Source organism: Lytechinus pictus, chromosome 14, assembly GCF_037042905.1.
Source record: "Lytechinus pictus isolate F3 Inbred chromosome 14, Lp3.0, whole genome shotgun sequence".
Lineage (NCBI taxonomy): Eukaryota > Metazoa > Echinodermata > Echinoidea > Temnopleuroida > Toxopneustidae > Lytechinus > Lytechinus pictus.
Genome location: NC_087258.1, coordinates 9,150,484 through 9,168,552, shown reverse-complemented (window position 1 = coordinate 9,168,552; position 18,069 = coordinate 9,150,484). Strand labels below are relative to the sequence as shown.

At 37.6% G+C, this 18,069-nt stretch overlaps 1 protein-coding gene across 4 annotated transcripts in view; it reads left to right on the top strand.

Moving 5' to 3' along the window:
• Positions 1-271: 271 nt before the first annotated feature.
• LOC129275923 (agrin-like) overlaps positions 272-18,069 on the top strand; it is a 44,309-nt gene continuing 26,511 nt past the window's right edge. For all 4 annotated transcript variants that reach the window (XM_064109864.1, XM_064109863.1, XM_064109862.1 and 1 more), the window contains exons 1-12: positions 272-506; positions 4,710-4,925; positions 5,354-5,569; positions 7,056-7,283; positions 7,753-7,956; positions 8,910-9,077; positions 9,600-9,806; positions 10,649-10,864; positions 11,297-11,584; positions 12,058-12,213; positions 16,848-16,943; positions 17,487-17,648. In XM_064109864.1, the coding sequence (XP_063965934.1) occupies positions 308-506; positions 4,710-4,925; positions 5,354-5,569; positions 7,056-7,283; positions 7,753-7,956; positions 8,910-9,077; positions 9,600-9,806; positions 10,649-10,864; positions 11,297-11,584; positions 12,058-12,213; positions 16,848-16,943; positions 17,487-17,648 (2,356 nt within the window). In that variant the 5' untranslated portion in view covers positions 272-307. The remainder of the gene's footprint in view (positions 507-4,709; positions 4,926-5,353; positions 5,570-7,055; positions 7,284-7,752; positions 7,957-8,909; positions 9,078-9,599; positions 9,807-10,648; positions 10,865-11,296; positions 11,585-12,057; positions 12,214-16,847; positions 16,944-17,486; positions 17,649-18,069) is intronic.

Here is an 18,069-nt window from a genome sequence, read left to right as displayed (position 1 = left end):
CTTGTCAGTTTTAATGCCTTTCTTACCCTAATATCATTGTGACTTGCAAGGATACCTGTATCATCATTAATCATTATCTTTTGTGAAAATTGATTTGTGGAGGATTGTACAATTGAGACTGTTTGAACTACAACCGACGGATACTTCAACTTTAACTTTTGAACTTCATCAACATTTCACCATTGTTAATAAGCTTAATCCAAGGAGATTAAAACCAATCATGTTATCCGCACCCCACTTAATCCTCTTTCTCGCCCTCTTCTCCCCCTCGCTCTGCCGAATCTTCATCTCCACAGGACCATGCGACATGGTTCTCTGCATCTTCGGGGCGGTGTGCGTGGAGAACGAAGAAGGGCGCCCCCAGTGCATCTGCGACCGGGAATGCCCGGACATCATGGCGCCTGTCTGCGGGTCGGACGGGACCACGTATCTCAGCGAGTGCTTTCTGGATAAAGCATCGTGCGAGCAGAAGAGGAGGATATACGTCGCATCGCAAGGATCCTGTGGTAAGTAGAAAATCATTATCTTCTTTAAAATATCAGGGTGTATTTCACAAAGATTTATAGTATGACTTGGAGTCGCTCTTAAATGCCGATGCTTATATGTTATACAACATGCAATCTCATTGATTAATATGCAGTAGTGCACATCCTCTTGGCATGATCTGACCAATGCTGTAATGCCTTTTATACCACATGCAACTAGGCATTTAAGTGTGACTATGGCCCCTGTTACATCTGAAAGTTTCCTACCCGAGACCCGACCGAGTCCACTTGCAACCTTGACTGGATTATTGGTGGATTAGCTTCGCGAACGGACCGAGTCCGAAATGTGGTCTGTTTACATCACAGCGTTCATTCCCTCCCCTATCGGTACGGTTTCGAGCGGTATCCGATTGCTGACACCAAAGGGCACTCTCGATCTAGGCTCTGAATAATTTGCGCGCGCTAATTGAAGTTGTTTACATTTCGTTATTCTGGAAGCATGCTGATGATCCCAGCAGTCGTTGAAGATATGATCGATTTGAAAAGAATACGTTTAAAGTGCTTCCTTCTTTCCACTAAAATCAAAGACTTTATCAATCACAATTCACATGTCAAAAGCCGCAAAACATTCGAAGAACGACGGGGCTGGGGAGGGGATAGCGCGCGCTATGACGTAATTTGACAGCTGGCGAACGGACCGAGATAGGTTTGAAAGCTTGTGTGCGTTTACATCTACGAATCGGTGGACCGGGGCCGGCCCGATACCTACCCGAGACTACCTCTTGATGTGGTCTCGGGTAGGTTCGCTAAAAGGTGGCCCGAGGTAGGTTTGGGATGTTTACATCTGATTTCTTTCCGACCCGAGGTAGGCCCCGGGCCGGCCCGAGGTAGGGAATCTCTCAGATGTAACAGGGGTCTAAGTCATACTTAAATCTTTGTGAAACACCCCCATGGTGAAGTCAAACTTGCTTTATCGACCACCTCTATAGAAAGACTCGCTTGTCTAAAGACCACAAAATGGGTTTTCCTTGAATAGCATTCCCTATTGAAACATGTATTAAAGAAACCTTTTCATAAAGACTGTGAATGTCAAAGCTGTCTTATTATTTACCAGTAACTAACCAAATTAGAAACCAGAAATTAATACATGTATGCCAATCTCATTTTCTGATTGCTTTTAATGGAATCCAAATTTGGTTGCTCAAACCGTCTTCCTCAACGCTGCTAAGTGGTTTCTCCCTCGGCAATGCAAAGTCCTCCACAAAATCCAAGAAAAACAGACAATATTTTGATGCCCATTGGAAAAGTGTTTGAAGGGTCAGGAAATATGGTTGAAAAGAAATTTGAAACTTTACTCTGTCCATTATAGATGAATGCTTGAAGCCCAATTGTGTTTTTCTTATAATTAGTAGCTGTAGTATCATGGTTGTATCATAAGTGTGAGTATAATAGAAAAGTGGGCTGTTCAAGGACACGTCTTGCTTGCGTTTTCGCAAGATTGATAATATGAGACTTTTCTTAAGTAGTTCTTTAATAGTAATTTCCGTACCTCTTTTACAAATTAAAGGCTGCTATGAGAATATTGGATCTGTAATATACATGGACCATCTGAAGAACAACCTCCTGCTGAAGCATTATTTTGTTGAAATAATATAATATGAAATCAGATTTATAAATTCTTTTAGTATTAAGTACGTTAGTCATTGTAGGATCATAAAAACAATTTGCAAGACAAAGTTAGCAAACTGTGGAAAATAATCGTTAGAATAGTTTACAATGTAATGTCTAATATCACAAAAACTCTAAGGCACACCTTTTTAGTGGTACTTCATTAAAAAAAAAGATGCCTATCGCTTTACAAATGGGCGCGCAACGGTGACCGTGATTGGTCGTTGGCATTTAACGATCGATTGCAAAGTTTTATGCAACAGGGCCCAGGTGGGTGTTTCATAAAGCTGTTCGTAAATTAAGAGCGACTTTAAGAACGACTGGTGAACCTCTCTTACGCGCTAAATAATCACAAATGAACATTTAATGGTGAACATCATTTACCACAAGAAAAGATCACCAGTCATTCTTAAAGTCGCTCTTAACTTACGAGTGGCTATATGAAACGGGCCCCAGGTCTGAAACACTACACCACCTTCAATCTTTAAACCATTCTCTGATACCCCTGTATGAAACTCGAACATAGTTTTTTTGCCAAAAGCTACCAGCAGGACCGTGATAGTCTAACCATTTCCCACCTTAAACATCACCTTGATATGGAGGTGTGTGAAGTCTGATATTGTCCAAGCGTTGAAATAGGTCAAGCAATTTGTCGCGTCTTTTGCAATTATGTTGGACAAACCGCTGAAATTGCGAACAAACATATTACTTGCCTGTTGCTTGTGGACTCCTTTGATCTCTTACTTACACAGTGGCACGGGTGTGTTCGTACAGTTTGCAGAACGTGTCTCGTGGGATGAAACGCTTTTGGAAACAAAAGTGACATATAATGGATATTCAAAAGATGCATTGTGGGAAGTTCAAAATCACGGCATTAAATAAACTTTATTTGAATAATTGTTATTTTTATTATTCATATTTGATATTTCACTTGTGTAAACACATCCTATTCATCTTGCACTATGTGGAAAATGCCAGTCATGGAAATTGAAATGCAACTTTTGTTTTTACTGGTGTGAATGCACCCCCAAAGACATTGGCCCTCATCACACACACTCTTTGGTCCTTTGCAAACAGTCAAAACAAACAGCGCTCATGAATAGAGCATAACGTTTTTGTTCTTGACATTCCCTTTGTGTGTGACTCCTCTGCATAAGAAACGGGAGACCCCTGTCAAAATATAATTTCTGTTTGCTCAGGAAATAGTTTGGCTTAGGGGACATCTTACGAATGTTTGCTGGAGAAAACCCTTAAAGGGAACGTTTCTGAACATGGTTGAGCTTGAATTCAAAGTTATTTGATGTTGAGAAATGAGCAGGCCATTGTACAACTTAATCCCAAATTGATAGCTATCAAATTACATGAGGGTATTTTTTCATAATCATTTAATTTTCTCAATTCCAAGAGTATTTAGTATATTTCCAGAAAATAATTCCATCTATTTAGTTACAAGATGCCAGCATTTACCTTTTTTATAAGTTGTGTTTTATAAAGTGCATGTCTTGATTTAATTTACCAGTATTCCTACATGTAAGTCATTATTCAAACTGAATATTAATTTTAAAGATTATTTTATCTTTGCCCAACATAGCAAATAGACCGTTTTTTTTAATCAATAGTAATTATTGGTCACTAGGTCCCATGGAAGGAAATGCCCATAAATAAATGAGTTCAGTTCTATCAGATGTTTTATAAAAATTCAGCTATTAATATTAGATTGTTATACGTGTGTGAATCTGTCTTTTTTTTTTACATTTTAATAGCAACCAATAAAGAAACGCTCTTTTCAAATATTACATTCTTGCAGATATCTGCACGAAATATGCTACACAATTTTTTTCTCTCTCAAAATGAATGGATCCCTTTATAGTATCAAGCTCTTCATGTGTGAAAAGCATAAGTATGATATGAATATTTACAATGCGACAGTATCCATCATTCATTAGTAGTTGGTAACGACTCAGTAAAGAAAGGCTATAGGGGCATATAAAAAAGGGTAACATTTTCTGGAAAGCTTGTCTGAATTGCCTAGTTTTTTTTAGATTTTAAAGGTGATAAGAGAGGATATAGTTTGGATGTCTTATGGAAGTTAATTCCATAGGCATGGCCCAGCATATGTAAATGATATTATGTCCATTATGTTTAAATTGATGTTGATATCGATTGATATTGATTTTGATTTTGTTCAAAGCCACCCTTAAGATGTATTTTTATTTTCATCTTATTTCAAATAAAGCCCCCCCCCCCTCTGCTCAATAATTCCCTCTGTGTAATAATTCCCTCTGCACGTCTGAATAGGAAACTAGATAGAAGGTACACTCTAAATTTGATAATTGTTTATTATAATTTATAATGTTATCAATTTTTGTATATACTTCAAATGTGATTATATGTTACTATGTCAATTGTATCATAATTGTAAACATGAAATTGAAATTGAAAGTGGAAAATAAAAAATTGAATTGAAAATAAATGCTATTATTATTATATCACACACAAAAATTGGTATTGATATTAATATATTCATTTGATTCTGATTGTTTTCATTCATATCAGACGAGCAGGACCCATGCGAAGATGTCCAATGCAGCTTTGGTTCCCTGTGTATCGTAGAGAACGATAGAGCAACATGCGAATGTCCCGATGTGTGCGCTCTGGACTACAGTCCCGTCTGCGGGAGCGACGGTGTTTCTTACAGCAACGACTGCGAGATGACGGCGGCAAGTTGTAGGCAACAGAAAGAGATCACTGTCATCAGTGAGGGGATGTGTGGTAGGTATCACGTGGGAAGCATTTCACAAAACAAGTAATCAAGTGATTTCCACTGGCAACTGTTGCAAGCTACTAAAATCTTTGCATCTGATTGGCTGAGAGCAAATTTGTTGATGACACATGCTTCATAAAACACTCCAATAGTCTGCGTTCAATTTACACTTTTTTTACATTTCACTGATTTTTTTTTACTGTATGGAGAAGCTGTTCGCAAATGACGTCAAAATCTAGTAATTGTTAAATCTTTGATGGAGTTGGACTTTATTCAAGCCTTCAATAATGTTTTTCATTAGTTTTTCTGCTATTTTTTCAATAAAGTTTTCATCAAGGTCCAGAGTACAGGCTCTCTCAAATCCTTACAAAATCATGTATTGTCCTCTTCAACGCTGTGCTTCACGACTATTCCCCTTTCTTTATTTCCCCCACAGTTGAGGCAGACCCATGCGACAATGTGACCTGCAGCTTCGGTGCTTCCTGTGTCGTAGAGGGCACTGTTGCTAGTTGCCTATGTCCAGAGATTTGCTTGGAGAGCTACAACCCGGTGTGCGGGAGCGACGGCATCGATTACAACAACGAATGTGATTTGAATGCCGCTGCTTGTTCGCAACAAAAGAGTATAAATGTGGTTTTCCAGGGCCTGTGTGGTAAGTCTTCTCAATTATAATAATAACAATGTGTAGTTTTTGCTTAGCATATATCATGTACCATTCAACATTTCTTGCTTCAAAAGGACTAAGATACTACCCTGTCTTTAGCCCTGCAAGCCTTTTACCAGCACCTTATCATTCAAGGAATCAATTCCTGCAAGGTACCCATAGTGATGCACAGTGTGGCTGGGATTTGAACCCACGACCTTCTGTTTCAAATTCCTGAAACTAATCTACTGGGCCACAGAAAATGTAATTAAACTGGAGCTCTTGGCTACCTGCAATATGCTCAGAAAAATGCTGTTTTATGCATCTCAAGTTAAAAAATATAAATGTGATATACCAGAGTTTGTGTGGCATGACGAAACACCTCCGTTTGAGAAGGCTATACCCCAGATCGTTTTCACCAATTCTCTTCTCCAACCACTATAATCCCGAACTGCCCCCAAGCAAGAAATTTAAGTATCAAAACACCTGTTTCTTGACCTCGGTCTGAAGATAACGCGACAGCCCAGCACAGCAGGGGGTCACACACGATGGATTGCAACGTGTCTAAGAGCCTGCTATGGAGTTCCGTGTATACACGCGGTGAATGCATCGTGTGCGCAGCGCTTTAAGGGCAGTCCCTGCATGCAAAGCATAACCTAATTTTTATTCGCTTATTTTCCTTATTTCGAGGTCGATTTTCTTCGTTCGAAATTGAAAAAGGACTAATATTGGATGTCTGAATACAATATGCCTTTGAAAACGTGATTAAATATCGAAGACAATAATTTAATTCCGAAGTTCCTTCTTCAGGCAGAGAAGTCTTACGTAATAGCACAGCTGTTGTTTATCATTTCGTCCTTGGCTTTACTGGCCAGTGGAGGTGAAATTGAGACAACGGGGATTACCTGGCCAAGATGGGTTTATCGGGGCTTGGAAATGTTCAAATGAGAAATGAGAGTTTCAAACGAAAAATGGGGTCTAGTACCGCAGTTTGCGACCCCAACAGCGGTGAAACCCCAAACGGTGTATTTTCGTAATGGTGAGACCTTTCTTGAATTGAAATACACTGTTACCTGCAATATACTTTAAAAATGCTATTTTATGCACTTTAACAAGTCAAAGTCTATAAATGTGGTATACCAAAGCTTGTGTTTTAAGGCCTCTCTTGAAATGGAATACACTGTTTCCTGCAATATACTATTAAAAAAATGCTATTCTGTACGCCTTAAAAAATGTATGAGCTGGATCTTTTAGTAGAAATGCTCACTCGGACGTAAGATGCATAGCCTAGCTGGAAGTCAGTTGAAATGATGAATGGCAATTAGACCGAATTTAGATAGAACTTGTTGAAGACATACGAGGATTAGACCTTGTGAGATGAGGCCAAATTGAAAGTATACAAAGCGGATGTCGACCAAGTAACAATTTCTTAAAGCAATTCTGTAAAAGAACGATCTGATAAATTACTCAAATCATTATATTCTGTCCTGTATAGACCCATGCCAGGATGTGGAATACGAAAACGCAGTTTGTAAGCTGGACCGTGAACGTCAGCCTCAGCCGAGCTGTGAGTTTGATTGTCCCGAAAATGTTGTGAATGCCGTCTGCGGGTCCGACGGTGTGACGTACGCCAACGATTGCGAGATCTCACGGGCTGCATGTCTTAGCAACCTAGAAGATGTCCTTATCACCTTCACTGAAGGGCCATGTGAGGATGGAACTCGTAAGTGGATGGAAGAATTTTGCTTTTCACATCCAGAAGAAATGCACACATGAAGCCAAGCATAAACCCGAACTCCAAAGCTAACCTTAAACCTAAAACAAATCATTTTGAAACTAAAAACCTATCATAACCCTAATCCTCATTTTGTAGTTTCAGATAAATTACTATACAACACTTGTTAATTTGTTTATTCATATTGTTTGTAAGAATTTTCACTTGCAAGGAAAAAATCACAAGGGAACCCTGGATGATTTTGCCCCCAAAATGCTCAAAGAGCTCTGGAAACTTTAAAAGACGCTATATAAATCATATGTATTATTATTATTATTTATTATTAAAAAAAGAAGCCCTGGAAAACCCTAATTCATTGCTTTGTCAATGCTTATCCATTGTTGCTGAATTAGGCAGTAAGTTGTGAAAAGTAGCCCCCGACGATCAACAATTATATTTTTTGCCCCGCTTGTCACAGATCCATGTGAAGAGTTTACCTGCGACTACGGCCGGTGTTTGGTGGATGATTCCGGCATGCCCCAGTGCGTGTGTACCCCGTGTCCGGAGGTCTACAAGCCCGTCTGCGGAAGCGATGGTATGACGTACTCCAGCGTGTGCCACATGGAGGAAGCCAGCTGCATGGAAAGCACTGACATCACTTTGGCTAATGAGGGTGCCTGTGGTGAGTGTGAGAGTGGTTTAGTCATGTTTATGGTCCATGGGAATGAGAATCGTTGTTACGGTCACACCAAAGGAAACTGACTCGAAACCGACCAATGACATGCTGGAGTTGGTTTTGATACTGTGGCTGAGGGGGTTGATCAAACCTCCTAAATTTTCAAAAGCAAGAGAAAAAAGGGGAGGAAAAGGAGTAGAGAAAGGAAGATAAGGAATCGAAACCCCTTGTTGTAAACACTGGTTACAGGGCTGAGCTTAATGAATCAAATTGGTTGGATCATGGATAAGCACCTCCTCTTTTCTAGGAGAGCCATTGGACTGCTTGCATGATACACTTTTGGACCCTGATTTACTTAACAGTTCGGGTGATTGAGGAATTCATGTGTGAATGTGAAGGTACCTAAGAGTTCTCTCTATTATGTCATAAACATAAACAAGTTGCAATCAAATACTACATGTATTTCTGTAAATTTTAAGACCTGCCAATTTACAGATCTACTTTTATTCACAGAACTGCATGCATTAGCAACATTAAATATATTTCTTACAAGACACAGAAATGATTAAATCTGACATTTTGAACTTTGTCTATGGGGTCCATCACTTAATCATACATATGATCATTTTGACCTGACATGGTGGCTCAGACGTAGGGCGCCCGTCTCACGAATGGGAGGTCGTGGGTTCGATCAAGGGCTGAGTTATACAGTACCAAAGATTTTTAAACTGGGTCCTACTGCGTTCATGTCAGGTGCTCTATGTGTTAGAGTGGAGAAGGGAAATAATAACACAATAGGCAAGGCCCACTTGGAGAACAGTTTATTAACACTGAAGTGGCTACCCTGGGTAAAAAAGAATTATGATCATTGTTGTTGTTGCTGTTGTTGTTGTTATTGTTGTTATTGTAGTCATTATCATTAAATTACCTTCCCTCCCTTTGATTGTCTTGCCCTGCAGATGGACCAAACCCAATTGGCTGTCAAACCCCAGCATGTAATCAGACAGAGGGTGCTGTCACCGATGTGTGCGGAACAGACGGTATCACCTATCCTGGATTGTGTGCGATGCAGCAGGCTTCTTGTGAAGCCGGAATCAACATTTCAGTTGCTAGCAACGGACCTTGTGGTATATGTCATTGATATTTTGTGTAATATAGAATTATGCATATTGGAAAATCTGCTTGTCATATAGTTTTAGTAATTGCTTACTTCATGTTTGGTGAGATACAGATTGTTGATAGTTATAACATTGATATTGTCCAATTATATAGCAGGATTAGGCATGTATACTTTCGTGTAACATCTTCTGTAGTAGCCAGGCATGGAGACCAGTAAAGTGTTTCACAAAAGAGTGACTGAGAGTCATACTTCAATTTCAGTTGTGTGCGGTGTGTAACGCATCATCAGATTAATATTTTGCCAAAGAACATTAGTACTGCAGCAGGGAATGGAACCTGGTGCTTTTTTATTCAAAGTCCAGAAACTTATCCATTTGTGAATAAATTCAAATTAGAAAAAAAATATGCACCTCTCGCATTCCTTATTAAGACTTTTGTATATATTGGCAGTGAGCCAAAATTGCCTCAAAATTAATTAGATCTAATCATAACAATAATATAATATTTATGTCTCTTGTTTGAATATTCAGAGTCGTGTGAAACAACCGAATGCAGTCATGGGTCGTTTTGCCAGATGACACCCGATGGCCCAACCTGTACTTGCAGTGACCTTTGCCAACCGGTCAATCTACCGGTCTGTGGTTCGGACGGTGAGACGTACGCCAGCGAGTGTAAGCTCAACGTCATGGCTTGCAAAATGAGGAAAAACATCACTGTTGTCTCCTATGGAGCATGTGGTAAGTGCCAAAGGGACTTATCTCATGTGAAGTGGGGTTTGTTCATTTGATGCGGAGATGGAACCCTGCCTTGGAACCCACAAGTGCCATGAAACGCACTTACGTCTTTAGGACATATCTTCATCTATTTAATGCAATCATATTTGACAAATGCATAAACTGTTAAGATATGTCAATTATGCAAACTGCTTAAACTGATAAAAACTAGGAAACAACTGCTGAGATAGATAAATGCTAGTAAAACTGTTAATGCAAATGAAACTGCTAGGAAAAACTGCTGAGTCTATGCTACTTAAGCAGTTACTGCGAAGAAGAACTGCTGAGTCTATGAGTGCAGGATGCTATTTTAGCAGTTAATGCTAAGAACAGCTTCCTTCGCAGTTTTCTTAGCAGTTAAATGCTAAATAACTGCTATCATAGCATTTATTTTGGGTAACGGTGTTCAATTAAGTAGAAATGCCAACCTGAATTTACTTGGCAAAATAAGAATAGACCCCTTGATTTAGAAATTAATTTAATGAAATGTGTTTGTGTTAAAATGCACGATATGGAATTATAGTGTGTTGGCCAGAGTGGAAAGAAGCAATCTGGCGTTAATGACAGTAACGGTGTCAAGGGAATGATTTGAACAATGAAAATTACGATCATGAAAGATCATCTGTTTTGGTAGAAGGTGTTAATAAATTCAACGTTTGTTCTTAACACAAGAGAATATTTACCTCAAAATTTTTCGGCTATCCACTGCATCCTTCAACGATGTGACCCTATCTGACTTTAGTGACGTAAAAATGGATCATTGTGGTGTAATCAATTTACTGAAAATTCTTTGTGTTGTATAACAGAGGACTGCATTGGTGTGACCTGCGAGACGGAGCGCTTCAACCAGGTGTGTTACCAGGGTATGTGTGTGTGTCAGGAGTCCTGTCCTATGTCACGGTCAGATGAAGACATGGTCTGTGGCTCCGATCAGGTCACCTATGACACCGTGTGTCATCTGAAGGCTGCAGCATGCCAGATTGAATCAAACCTCACAGTGGAGTACTACGGTCCTTGCGATGGTGAGTTATTTACCTCACTCATTAGACGTATCTGCCTCCTATACCTGGTTCATTGCTTTAACTTGCTACTCTAATGTAATATTCATATTTTCATGCATCGCGCCCTCATCTGTCACCTTCCTGCCAATGCGTTCTTCACTCTTTTTGAAAGAATGATTCAATACCAAGTGGTAGTGGTGTTTGTTAGTTGGCCTGACTGCTAAGAATGCATGAATGCTTGTAAGATAGGAACAACTTATGACTTAAATTCCTCTCTGAGGGACCTCGTAATGAGGATGGATACAATTACCAAAAGGTTCTGTGCTAGTTGTTGTAGATTAATTTCCTTTTCCTAAAAATAAAAAAAGTATCTACATGTATTTCACCGATTTCTTTGACTACCTGTCTTGTACATATGACATCGTTATCTCCCTTCTATTCTAACCCAAATAGAGTTCTCCGGAAGCGGAACGGAATTTCCAGATATCTCAGGCAGCGGTGCCACGCCTCCTAATGAATTTGATTTTGAGCTCTGTGAGGAGAACTCATGTAGCTTTGGTGGTATCTGCCGCCCTCTATCAGCCGATACCTACGAGTGTATCTGCAAGTTCAATTGTCCTGCGGTGAGGATGCCGGTCTGCGGATCAGACGGAGCAACGTACGGTAATGAATGTCAGTTGAAGGAGGCCGCCTGTGAACAGCAGACGAGTGTCATGCTTGAGAAAATCGGCACATGTGAAGGTAAAAATAATAATATTCATTAAATTTGTTCATATAGTGCATTTGTGGACATTAAATTACATCTTTCTTTAACATTCTACATGTACATCTTACATCATCTTTGAAGCTGTATTGTTCATTTTGTTGGATACAGTATAATTTAGAACAGACTGAGTGATTTCATTTGGAGTATTCTTGGAAATCGGGAAGGAATATTGCCTTGCAATAAAGCCTTTGTTGTAGAATTGTAGAAAGGATTCTGTTAGATTTGTTGTTCAACATTTTACTTAAAGAATGAATATCAAACATTTGTGTAAATGTACATTTATATGACAAACCTTTGGAACTTAAAGAGTTGATGAATTTGTTGGAAATGATGATTGGTATATCTTTGTAATAAATCAGGTTCTGATGTGAAATAATTTCATTGCACAAGCATTTCAATGGAATTCACGTTTTTAAAAACCAAAATACTTCTTCTTTGCCTCTTCTAGACGTTGAAATGGAGCCTTGCGACGGAGAGAGCCCTCTATTGAATGAGCTGACAATGGAGGAATACACCTGTCAAGAGGACAATGGGGGCGAGGATTGCCCCTCTGGTAGTTACTGTCATATACACCCTCTTGGAAAGTTCTCAGTTTGCTGCGCCGGTGAGCAAGTAGTAGAAACATAATAGTAATGATAATAACAAGTAGTAGAGGCATAATAGTAATAACAATAATAATATAATCTTTTATAGTGCTTTTCGTGAAATGCACATCAAAGCGTGTTACAATGTAGATAATTAGAAAGTATGAAAACATTTTTTTTTAAGAAAAGAAAAAAAAGCAGCCTAACCAGATTTATGCCATAATCACACCTGCAAAATTTTTTAGATAAATGTAAATTGCACATATGAAAGAACCACTGTGATTGGTTCCTGGTCAAGCGAGCATGCAACAATGATCCTGATTGGTCACAAGCCCAGGCAGACTTAAGCTATTATCTCCATTGACAAACCATTGGGTGGTTTGGAGCCGGTCTCGTTGGTGTGACTGTAACAATGATGGGGGAGGGGGGGGGGGGGTAATGACAAGCAGAGCCCTGAAACTTGGAGTTATAGAAAGGGGGAAGCATTTGTATCCATCGTGTAGAGAAGATCTCAGATTTCGATTCTGGCAAAGATGTGAATCTTAAAGATTAATGCGGTATTGCAATAAGAGAGGGTGTGTTGTTTTTTTCATAATAATGACAGAGTTTTTAAATATATACACTGAATTAAAAGACGAAAGGATTTCATATAATTGTATGGAATGGAATTTTCTTTTCTAGGGTGTAAGATTTATATCAAATTGCGAGTAGTATTCGAAAAGTCATTCCAGAAAATCACATTCAGTATTTTTTAATGTAATGTAGTGGTAAAAACCTAAGAAATGTACATTTCAATTAATCAAAGTTTTATGCATGAAGATTTGTAGAAAATTTATCAAACTTGTAATTACTGTCCTCCTTTCAGTATTAACTATAAGTAATATTATGTTATCACTTGAGTAAAATAGTTTTATATTGCCATTCTGTAATTACATCATATAATACATTTACTCAGATATAATTCATTCTTTGACATTATCATTTAACGTTTAGAATTCTAGTATTATCCTTTTCATGCAATATTGGTAATATATACTCATGAATGATAATGATCATCATCAAATAGATCCGTTTAAAGCATGTACCATATAGGATGAGAAACCAGACCCTTTGATTTTTGGTGTAGATTAACTATATTGCAATTGAATACAAACTGTTAATTCAATTTACCTTCTTGAAAGTATGTATTGATTTGACTGCTATTCAGGTGCTCTTTTCCAACTGCTGATTTCATCTTGATATAAATGTATTCTTTGGTATTCTATTAGCACCTTTGGATATGGTTCTGATTTTGATTCAATCCAATTTATTCATTTCGTAAAAAATATGAATGGAGTAAAAAGTATCCATATTTGTGTCCATATGGAATTAAAAAATCAAATAGATTGTCATAATAAATACCTTGAAACATTGAGATTACTATTTTGATATTCAGAAATATCATCAGTGACATAATAACATGGGCCTTAGATTAACTTAATAATAATTAGTGCTCATATTGTATTGTAGGTACATGTAGTTCATGCATCCAACTAATGTAGTATTATTGTCTTTTTCTCCTTATCTTATTTTATCTTATCTCCTCTATTATCCCCCTTTATCTTAATTCATGTTTTCACCTTATCTGAAATATATGTGTAAACATCATTCATGTTAAATTCATATGTTATCCCATCCATCTGAATGGTCTGTACACACCCACTGCTGTTTTGATCCATCGGTTTCTGTATTCTTTTGTCCATGTAATCCCAATTGTGCATCATTTCAATCTAACTGGTTCTATTTGCTTGTTTCATCTTTCTTGTAACATATCTATCACTAACATTGTGTTCTGTCTTGTGCTTTCATACTAAATTATTGTAACTTACTGTTAACTTTATGTTTAACATGTGCCTCTCCCATTGTCTTATGTTATGTGTTTTCCATTGTTTATATATGTCCATGTGTGTAACTATTCACTTGTGTTCTTGCCTATTAAAATCATGTGTGTTCCATGGTGCCTTTCCTAAATTTATGCTTGCTTTCTGATACTTTGTCTTGTCATTTTGTCTAATTCTTAATCACTTTTCTTTTCTTCTTAAAAAATGTGTTTTTTTTTTCTTTCTTTTCTGTTGTCATTCTGTGTTTATTAAATTTTCTTGACCTTTCTTGACCTTCCTTTCATCACATCTTCTTCCTCCCCTCTCTTTTTCACCCAACCCCTCTTCATCCCTCTATTCCTCCTTCCTTCATCCTTCCCAATCTCTCCCTCACCATATGTCTCCTTCCCTTTCTTTCTTAAAATGTCAATCCCTCGTATCATTCCACCTTGTATTCCTCTCTCTTTTCTGTCTATCCACCCCTCAAATTTTCCCATCTCTATATTCTTCCCCTCCTCTATATATCCCCTCTCATGCCCCCTCTCTCATCATCTCTCGCCTATCTTCTCCTTATTTTACTCTTTCTCCATTCTTCCCATCCCTACCTTTTCTTACTTCTCTCCTATTCTGCTCTTTCCTTTCCCTATCTCTCCATCACTCCCTCGCTCTCTCCATCCACTCTCTCCCCATCTTTCCCTCTCTCCTGCTCATTCCATCATCTCTCTGCCATTCTCCATTTCTCTTTCTCTTGCCTTTTTTCTATATATGTACTTCTACTACTTCTTTTGTCCCCCCCCCCCTTTCAAATTGTTGTTGGTGGTGGTGGTGGTGTGTATTTGTGTGTATCTGTTTCATTTTGTGCTGGCTCTTTATCAAATCAACTCTATCATTCTTCGCTAATGAACCCCTTCCAAAATGACCCTGTCTTTGTATGATCCTCCCTTCATTATTCATCTTTTCCCCTACCTTCCCTCTCTCATGTCTGGATCTGTTCTTCACTCCATCGCTTCGGAAATGGCTCCTTTTTAGTCCAAGGAGGTTTGTCTCAGATTTTTTTATACATTCTTTTAATTAAGTCTATGATTATGATATTTCTATTATCCAAAATAAAAAACAATTGTATTACCTTGATAATGCAAGAAATTCAAATATATTTCATCGATTGTAATAAAATCATCAAGCAATGGCATTTTCAGGCAAAATCAAGGCTCGGGCCATGTTTTCTCGCCAAATATGACATGACCAATATTAAGTGATTTTCAGACTTTCTGATTACTTTATACTGCCATCACTACTCCTATTGGCATAACAGTTACAATCAAGAAGGAATTTTGAATGTACTTCTTCTTTGTAAAGGAAATTGGACTAGTTATTGAAATAAAACAATTACATTATCCCTAATGATGCGTTAACTTGAAAACATAAAATAATTAATTCAGAATTAGATTGTAAAAGAAAAATAGAGTGAAAATTCAAAATTGAGAAGTAAACAAAGGGGAATTTCTTTACTTTGCTTTAGAATTTCCCCTCCCCCTGTAAAGGCAAATTTTTCTTATTTTCAAATATATGCTTCGTATGTACAACAATAGGTTTGTACTAACAGTGGCTTGAATAGTGTAGCCATTGAGATCAAAATAAATTTGAGGCAATTCATGATGTAGATGAGAATATAAATGTAGATGCCCATGTAAACCATGACCAGTATTTTTAACATTCATTTAGATCTCCTGAATTTTGTAGTATTATAATCAATTTATATAACACCTTTTTAACAAGTGTAATTTTCCAGTAGTGATTAGTTTCATATATCCCTGATCTAACATGAATTTTGTAATAATTATAAACATATTCATACAAAGGAATATGCAAGATGGCTATCATAAATGTACCTATTACCCATTGGTAAAATAAATAAAAATTGGCTCAGAAATGAAGTGGTTATTGAAAAAAAACTACAAATTTGAATTGAACATAAACTTGTCATCTTAGGAACAGTTTTCAAAATGTGTTTCCAAGAGCTTTATACAAACCTTGAAAATAAAGGACTGCATTTATTATCTCAGATCATTGCAGAGTTGACTCTAGGTGGATGGGACAGGGAGGGGGTCATGTGAGATGCACAATTTTATCTGTTGACTTGATTGTATACTTGACATGGAAACAAGTGGTGCAAACACATTCCGAAACACCTTTGGGTTTATCTCTTCTGTAGAAACATGTTTCTGGCTCAAACTCATTTTGGATTACTCAAATTTGTGTGATTCTAAAAAGCCTTTTGAACCCTGTAATCAAAAGACACTAATATTAATTATCTGCCAAAAGTGTCCGGCAGTGCATTCATGATCCTTAATTCTACCCCAGAGAGGAGATGATAAATACATAGTGATTTTGAGAGCTGAAGTCATCAAAACAAAAAAGATATATTCCTCAAAATTACAAGAGCAGAGGGACTTTTTGAGTTGATAGAAGAAAATGTTGAATTTTAACTGCTAAAATTTGAGATATGAATAAAGTTGATAGTAGATGATATTGAATTCTGACTGCCAAAATTAGAGATATAAGGTCTTTCCAACCCTAGTGGCTAAAATGAATTGAGTTGAAAGTAGATGATATTGAATTCTGACTACCAAAATATAAGGTCTTGACAACCCCAGTCACTAAAGTAAAATGAGTTGATAGTAGATAATATTGAATTCCAACTGGCTAAATTTGAAATACAAGTTCTTCACAAGTCCAATAACCAATCAAAATGAGCAGATAGTGTATAATATTGAATTCTGACTGCTTGTATACAGAACAAACTTCTCAACCGAGTTGCATGGAATCAACCTATGGATGCTGTCCTGACAACCAAACAGAGGCTCTTGGGAACAACGGAGAAGGATGCCCAAGTGAGTCGACAATTACATTGGTTTCTCATACTATATTAAGGAGGGGGTGTTTATCGATGGGCCTGTTCATAAAGGACTTTTAGTGATGTTAAACTTTACTAGTATGGTAAATAAAATAATTTCTGAACTGCATATTTTCATTATAATTTCATAAAATATACTGGATAAAAAAAAAATGTACTGTTAACTTTATTGCATTATTGATTTATCCTACATGCATTGTCAAATTTTTATACCTCTGTAAATGCGTACATATCATCATTTTAGCTGCAGTATGTGTACAATTGTTTTACTTGAAATGAATAAACCATGAAATGTAATGAAATGAAATGGTAACCAAATGGGAAATCTTGAATATGATGGGCTGCTGATGAGCCCTTATAGCCATGGTAGATACCACATTGAAAAGTTAACGTAATCTTATAACTCCTTTATAAAAGTTTAATACCATAATAGTAACTTTTATGCAGCAGAGCCCAGATGATTACACGTATTTATGATTGATATCACTCTTATTGTTTGATGTTATTCATCTTCATACAGGTGTGTGTAACTGCAACCCACTTGGATCCTACTCAGTCTTCTGCGAACCAAGCAACCTTCAGTGTCCGTGTAAGCCAGGCGTCGGTGGCAAACAGTGCGATAGATGCGAGCCGGGCTACTATGACTTCTTGTCATTGGAACGCACTGGAATCGGGTGCAAAGGTAAGATTTTCATGTTGTAGCTCCTAGTCATGGTAGTAATAGGGAGTTTTCACACAGCAACATATGGAGGATTCAAGAACATAGAGAATGTATTGTCATATGCCCTTCATGACAAAGAAAGACCAAGAAGTCTTTGTTGACAATTGGTGAATCAAAGCAGCAGTTTCGTCCTGGACTCTGGACAAACGACATATTTCCAAATGTTTCGTCAGCTCTGAAATTGAGGACAAAACTTGCTCTGGTTCACCAATTTTTGATAAATACCTCACAGGTGTACTTTGTCATTTGGCGGGCATTTTCAATACATTTACTGTGTTCTTGAACCTGTCTTGCGTTGCAGAGCAAAAACTCCCCAACGATGATAATGCAACTTACCCAGCCTGCAAAGTACATTGTGTGTATAGTAGACAGGACGTAACTG